The sequence below is a fragment of the Monopterus albus genome, unplaced genomic scaffold (genome assembly GCF_001952655.1).
Source record: "Monopterus albus unplaced genomic scaffold, M_albus_1.0 scaffold147.1, whole genome shotgun sequence".
NCBI classification, from domain to species: Eukaryota; Metazoa; Chordata; class Actinopteri; order Synbranchiformes; family Synbranchidae; genus Monopterus; species Monopterus albus.
The window spans coordinates 877,669-885,503 of NW_018128027.1; the positions used below are offsets into that span (position 1 = coordinate 877,669).

Genomic DNA, 7,835 nt, shown 5'->3' on the forward strand with positions numbered 1-7,835 from the left:
TGCCGTTTCAAAGTAATAGCTGTACCACCACACGGTTTTACCTAAAGGCTTCTGAATGGATTCTCTACCCAACGAGAAACCTTTTCACGGCGAAACAGTGTTGATGTGTAGAAATGCTTGTCAGGTGGTTTAAAAACACATGCTCAGCACATGAAAAAATGGTGAATGTGTTAAAAGAGAAGTGAATGAGGGATTTTGATCTTTGGCCAGACCTGAAAAACACTTCAAAATGTCAGCTGGTAAAAGCTTTTCGCTATAACTAGAACCTGCACATGTGAATCCATTAATCTACCCAGTTTCTTGTTATACTGTGGAAATCAGAATGAATGGGATTCAGTCTTGGAAAACTGAAAACTGGCAGGAGATTTGACCACAAACTTGCTGTCTGTGTTCTTACATACGTTTCCACTACTGTTTGCAGACAATTCCATTTTATTTGTTTTCACTCTGTAATGGCATGTTGCCAGCATGTCAGCCACATCTTGTTTTGTGATTGAGGTTTCTCTTCTTTTTTTTTTTGTCCCTGCTGCTTCTTCAGCTCTGTCTTGGCCAAGGAAAAAGGCTCCGGCGACCCTCTGACCCCAATCTCACTTGAGATAGTTGAAGGAGCCACTCTCTTTCTCCTTCTCCCTCCTTGCACCCTTCTCCCCTCTTCTCATCCATCCCCTTCCTGTCCTCTCTCAATGACATCTTTGTGCTGGCCGTGACAAACTGAACGCTCTGCAACTTTACCTGATGGATATGGGTGGGGGTTGGAAGGGGTATACATTGACAACATCTTAAACCTCCTCGCTTAATGAAGGTTTGCACAGTGGCTGTGTGCAATCAAGGACTCATGTATTTATTGTATACCAAAGGTGATACTGATGTAGAACAAGAGATGTGACAGACTGTAAAATAGTTGCAAAAGTAATTATAAAAAGACTAAATGATATATTAGATGAATTATAGATTAGGAACACACATGCCATTAATGGGCAAGTAATGTGGGATAATGTGTGTTTACAGAGAAATAACCAGAAGAACCAGAAGGATTTTATATTAGGTCTAGAAAAAAATGCTGACAGCATCTGGCTCTCACAGTGCTTTTCAAGTCTTACCTGAACTGTAATAAAACTTTGTCATTGATCTATTGTCTACTGTAAGAAGAGATGCCATCCAAACAAAGAGGACTGTTCCAGTTAGCAACCAGCAAAATGGTACACCATATATTCAACTTGGTAAAATACAATAAAGATTTGGCAAATCAATAGGAATGCATGTGTTTCTGAGTGTATGTGAATGTGTGGCATAAATACTGGTGTCAAACACAGAGGGCACGCTGATCGCCGGCTCCAAGCACGTCGCCGAAGAGAAACCAATTATGTGCAGTGCGCCAAACACAAAAGCACACTGATTGACTGCATAACAACACGCCTGTTATCTGCCTTTCTTTCTCAACTCAGCATCGTTGCCAGACGTACAGTACAGTACACTGTGTAAGTATACGTTCCCCCTGTCTCCTCTGTGGCTGCACCTCTCTCTCTCCTAAGATAATTTCACACTTCCTATTTCTAGCCAGCCTTTATGCCATCCAGGCATACTGGACTGAAGAAAGGCAATTTGGCTCTACCCAGCTCCCCACAGACCAGCGCTACTCTTCACACTGTCATTCGTTATGAGACTTTTTACTAACAAGGCACGCGTGCTGAGATGCAGGATGAGATTATGTTTCAAGACATAATTTACTGAATTTGGTCGATGCAGCAGTCACATGGGAACACCACCGTGCACATAGCTCAGCTACTTCATCACACACTTAAACAACAAGTTCTGTTTTTAGGACAGGATAAATAGAGAAAAACAGACCTGTCAAAGCCCACTGTGTGTATTGTTGTCAGTGTTTAGTATTTAGTTAAACTTGTATGAATCCTGGCAGCAAAATGAAGTCATCAACTGATACTAAAGAGTGATTTATTCCTCAAGGAGGCCAGGCAGGGAGGAGTTAACAGTGTGTGGCTCCTCTCTCCTCTACGCTTGATGACATCAGTATTGTCTCTGCATCCATGAAATTAATTTTTCTAATCTTAGTCAGCAGGAGCGGGGGGAATTTGCACACATTAATATGGAACTCGATCTGTACTCTCCCACTGCTGCAGTCTCTCTTCTCCTCTTTCTCCCTCCACCTCTCCTCCTCTCCCATCATATCTTCCCACCCATTTTGTTGTTGTTGTTGTTTTTCCTGCCTTCCCAAAGGCCAAAAAGCACAGATTTTCAAGCCTGAAATGCAGAGCTTTGCTCTGGAGGCCAAGGCATCTCTGGGCCCCGCAGTGTAAAAAAGAACTGGAGTGCTCTGCTGCTTGGCATAAGTAACATAAAAGACAAGGCTGATTGTCCCAGCAGACTATCCAGCTCTGGCTGCAGTATGTTGATTCTCCAGAGACAGACAGCACAGAGGATAAAGAGGATCCATTGACAATAATTATCCTTATTTGTTTCTCCTCACAAATACACACAAGCTAAAATGGCTTCATTACACAAGAATAAAAGCTGGCATTCTGCACTAGTCGCTCCAAGAAAAAGAGAAAATAATCAATACCAAAAAGTCATCTTGGGGCTAATTTTCATACACAATCAGGTTTAATGTGTGCTTTTTGTGTCATTTTCACATGACACTAATTTGCACCATGTGAGTGGCAATAGGTCTTTACACCTAATAACTGAAAAATATGAATCCTGTTGTGCATAACACTGAAGTCCCGGGAGTATCCGAGCAGCTAAGCCCACTGAAGTGTAGGGCACCTTTCCAACAGGAAAAATCTGTTGTTCGAGACTGCATTAAACCACTGGGTGATATAAGGGATCATAATGGGTCACTAAATTGCTCTTTCGCGTTTCAAACAATTTTTGAAGTAGCTGTCGCTCAATAAAGTAGCTTGTAGTCTATAAAGAAGAACAGGTGAAGGAACATTTTTTACCGCGGTGTTAGTTGTATAAGGACTGCTGTGAGTTAGTAAGAAAGGACTGAGGATTGTAGCAGAAACACAGCAGACCTAGAAGTATCTGTACTGTACTTAGTGGGTGACCCTGTCTCTATCACTGTTTCCTCTGTGTGTGTGGATTATAAATAACTGAAATGAAGGGCTGGTGCAGCCAGGTGATGATTCAGTCATCTAGTGTGAAGGATGAGGGTAGCAATAGCCACATGGACACAGCGTGTAAGTCAGATTTTGTGTGTCAGCCCTCTTCCTGCACCTTCATTCACCAAGGCTGAAAAATCAAATTTTTCAAAAAATAATTCCCGCATTCCAAATGAGATTGGAAGAGCAGCCATTTACCAATATTGTTTTATTTTGTTTGATCCCAGTGTGCGTTTCATAATCCACATACCCGAGCCTTTTGTGTCGAGCATTGCACCTCTTTCTGATTAACAACTTAGCACATTAAAGCGAGGAGTAAAATCATTTTTGCAACATAAAAATGTTGTTGATTGAGCTTAGAAAAGCAATTTAGCAGGTTTCACCCCACAGTAATGCAATAATTTCATCCATGTTCTGTTTTAATGGCTTTGTTTTGGGGAAGAAAAAAAAAGCTCACCAGAGTCAGAACGCTGGAGAGGAGTTCATAAATTGAATTTTAAATTTAGCAGTTGAATTACTATTGTCTCCCATGCCTCCTCCTCCTCCTCCTCCTCCACTGAATGATGTGCCCAGATGAACAAAAGTGAAAAACACATTGGAAGAAAATAAAAAACAATTTCTGTGCATTTCCTCTAGTTTTTTTTTTTATCTGCCGTCCCTCCTGGCACAAACACAATTCACTTTGTGTCATATTCATAATTTTTTTCCCTAAGTACAGCCATTTCTCTGAGGGGAGGGAAAAGAAAATGTTTCAATTTGTCAAGAATTGTGTTTTTTGTGCCTGGTGGTGTGAGGGAAATGGTGGGCATATCTTTAAGAAAAGGCTGCAGTGGGCTGAAATCTCATTTAGTGGATCTTGTCATGAGAGCAGATACTGTAAGGCTCTGTTTGGGGAGGCAGAGAATACTCTGTCTTTTTATTTATTTTGGGCTCTGTGGACAGGTGTGGATAATGCCACATGTGGAAGACCAACCAATGCATTATGATGCATTGGTTGGTCTCTCTATATAATTAGAGGGTTAGCTCTATATGATTTTATTATGTCTGTTTTGTGGTATGAGAGAGAAATCATTAGTGTAAAATTCTAATACACATGATTGTGCATGTGTGTGTTTAATTGAGTGTACACTTCTGCACTACAGTCCCAGACCTCTCATGCTGTTTTCGGTGTCCTTTCTAAGTGCAGCAGTTAACGTTTGAGCAGCCGTGAGAAGGGATTTGCTTGAGTTGCGTTCATTATTTTTGGCAAATGGAGGACCTCTTGAGATGGATTGTTGAACTGGATAGGGAGGGAGTGCATGTTCCATATAAATGGTGGCATAATGCCCCGCAGTCCCTTAAACTGGAGAGCGTCACCCTTGCACTGCAGATATTGCTTGATGTACACTGTATGTGACTGGCTTGTTGTGTGTTTTGGGGCATACAAAACATTTAAGCTCACGTGGTGCCCTCTGTTCTAGTGAAAATACACTACCTTAGAAACATAATGATCTGCATCAACTTTATAGCACATCACAAATACTTTAATTAGCTGCTGAAATCTTTCCCTGTGCAGGATAACCCCCTCTCTGCATACATACAGTACTATAGCACTACATGTTGTGAATACCTTTTAGACACCCAAGAGTTCTCCTTCCTATCCCTCTGGCTTTTCTTCTCCACCTCTCTCACTACCCAAACACACTTTTCTCTTCTCTCTCCTCCACACTCTGTGAAATAGTCCAAACTACTCCGAGCACAGGCCTCAGTAGACAAAACCACTTTAAAACTAGAGTGCCGTAACCGTCCGCACGTAACCTGCTGAATAAAGTGCTCCCATCCCCTGACATGTCTTCTTGATATTAGCCTGGCAATATGAGGCAGCGGCAATTTCTCCTCTACACTAGATGAGGTGATATTGAGTTGGGGAGAAGAGAGGGAACTGAGGAGGGATCCTGTGGCGGTAGTGGGAGGAGGAAGGTAAGGGCAGGGGGGCAGTTAGTTGAAGATGAGAGAGGAGAAGTGAAAGTGTGTGTGTAAGAAACAAAATGTCATAAATCACATGTGAAAGAAGATAGAAGAACCCCATATTATCTGCCCAGCAGGCAGATAAACATGCCGCTATGGGTGACAGATTAGCATTAGCCCATCACACTGTACAGGAATTTTCCAGTGGCTCTCTGAGACCCCAAACACCCCTGGTACAGTACTTCTGAAATACTTACAATGGAATAAATCTCCCTTGACATGTTCTCTTTCTTATTTTGGATTTTGTTATGTTCGTATAAGAAGCTACAGTAGCTCCCAGTGTGTGGCTTTGAAGGCAAGGTGCTGTGACTGACTGACTTTGCTTGACTGTCCTGAATTCCCTCAAAATGGTACACCTGAAGTACCTCGTCACAACTTTGATGTTAATTATGGGTATCTGACAGGCCATATTCTTTGTTCTCTGATTTTAATTCTTAAGAGCAGCAATAAAAATGTTAGAATTGCTATTTCTGCCAGTTTGTTGTAAACAACAACATAGCAAGTGAGAAGGGAGCACTGTATTGTGATTATTGGCACCGTTGGGTTGTGGTTGTGGGAACACAGCCATAGGAGCTTTACTGCCATTACAGTACTTCAGATTGCTTTAAACAATATATACAACACTTTTAAAGCCCTTTCAGATATACAAACAAAGACATAAGCTTTAAGTTTTAATTAAATCACTCTGTTTTGGCCCTCCTCCAGCAAAGTTTGCATCTGGTCACTATGCAATAAACATAGTATATGCTTACATAATTCTATCTGTAGTTCATTTAAGACCTGTAGACTTTAATTTAAGGCTTTCACTTGCTGCGTAATTAAAAAATAAATCAGCAATGGCTGTGCTTAGGAGTGTGTGCACTACGTGGATTTCTGTCAGGGGTTCCAACTTGGTGCATAGGTAGATGGTGGAAGAGTTTTATCTGTCTTTCAGCTACTCGCGAAGCACTGCCATGAGTGAATGTGAAAATGAGCTAAAAAGGAAGTGCTCATCATTAATCAGTCTTATTCCTCCACAGGTGTCCTCCATGGACTTCATGGCTATGAAGCGCTCGCAGCTCTACGGCATGTCCAACAATCCCTACTCCACCCCACAGCAGCCAGGGGGCGGGCCATACCAACCTAGCCAGCCATACACATCACCTCCTCCACACCGATATCCAATGAGCATGCAGGTGAGGGGCCAAATGAGCATGGGCGGGATGCAGTACCCACAGCATCAGGTATGTCAACTAACCCTGCATCTGTGTGTGTGTGTTTGCTCATGAATAACTCAGCCCCCTCTACAGTGTTGTTTTAGATACTGTAACTGGTATTTTAAGCGATATTATGGTGGGACATTTTGCTTTGTGCTGCGAACATTCTCCAGTGATTTTCTACTCATGAAAGAATGGCATTTTCAGTCTGAGCTGCAGTCTGAAACCCCAGGCAGCACCGCAGCATGTGGTGGTGTCTCTCCTGCTCATCACTCAGTTTCCCTCAAACTCCATCTGGAAAGAAATGGGTTTGATGCTCTGTTTATGTCTGTGTCATCTCTATGCTTGATGAAGCTCCTGTATGATTTATTATATATTTCTGTATGCTTTTGTCTGTGCTTACTGTATATGTGCATACTTGTCAGAAATTTTTTGTATGCATGTTTCTTTGTGTATGTATCTGTAATGGAATGCTCTCTGTGCAGTAAACATAGATACGTCACAGCCTCTCTGTGCAACACAGTAGACCTGTGTTGGAAACAGTAGCGCTTCTGTAAGCTTTACTGAGTCTTAAGTAAATCCAATATGGACTGGATGTGTGTGTGTGTGTATGTGTGAGAGAGAGATACAAAGACATTATTTAAGTGTTAATCTGTATGTACTGTATAAATGTGTTTGAGCGTATGATGTGTTTGTGCCCCCACATTTCTAGTAGGAAGTAAACACATTCTTCTGTTTGCATGTGTAGATGACAGTTCAGCTGTTTTATTTTCTTTCTGTCAGTGTAGTTTGTCATGAAACAGCAGTACTGAGTGCCACAGCAAGAGAGCGAGCATAGTGTTCCCTGCTGCCACTGCCTCCTATATTTGGTCAGCTTGGTCTGGGGCGAGAGAGCTTCTGCAGATGGATAAGACCACAGAGAGACAAGAATATAGACAGAAGGATGGAAACACAATGAAATGACAGACAGACTTACTCTATTGTCTAAAAATATTGTACAGATACTTCTATATGTGATAGAGGAAATTGGTGCGTAATGCTCATGTATTTATATGCAGATAGACTCACACTCATGGTTTTCACCAACACTCTTCCACATTATCTAGTGAAAACATGAGCTAAGAAAATATCACATGGAGACAAAGAGAACAAATATGTATGTGCAACAATTTAAAGGATTATTACACTGATTTTAGATATGTAGACCAGTTTACTCAGAAGTTCCAACTCAGAAAATAAAAACAGTGGAGGGGCTTTCTGAAGTCCGATTAAATACCTAGTAATGCTGTCAGGGTTATCTCGGTTTGGTCTGCTTTATAGACTGACGGTGAAGTAGTCTACCAGGCAGCAAGAGTCTATGTTTCATTAAGGTTACAATGCAATATTAGTGGAGCTTTATGCATACTACAGAGGGAAAGTTAGGGTATGGATTTTTTTTGTGTCTGTGCCGGTGATAGATGCATAATGCGGAGGCATTATGTTTTCAGGTTGTGTATCCGACCCATCCTTGTGA

General features: G+C 41.6%; 1 protein-coding gene across 1 annotated transcript in view; it reads left to right on the forward strand.

Annotated features, from left to right (window-relative positions):
- LOC109968355 (AT-rich interactive domain-containing protein 1B-like) overlaps positions 1-7,835 on the forward strand; it is a 197,378-nt gene that overhangs the window by 17,097 nt on the left and 172,446 nt on the right. The window contains exon 3 of the mRNA XM_020614568.1: positions 6,146-6,349. Coding sequence (XP_020470224.1) covers positions 6,146-6,349 — 204 coding nt within the window. The remainder of the gene's footprint in view (positions 1-6,145; positions 6,350-7,835) is intronic.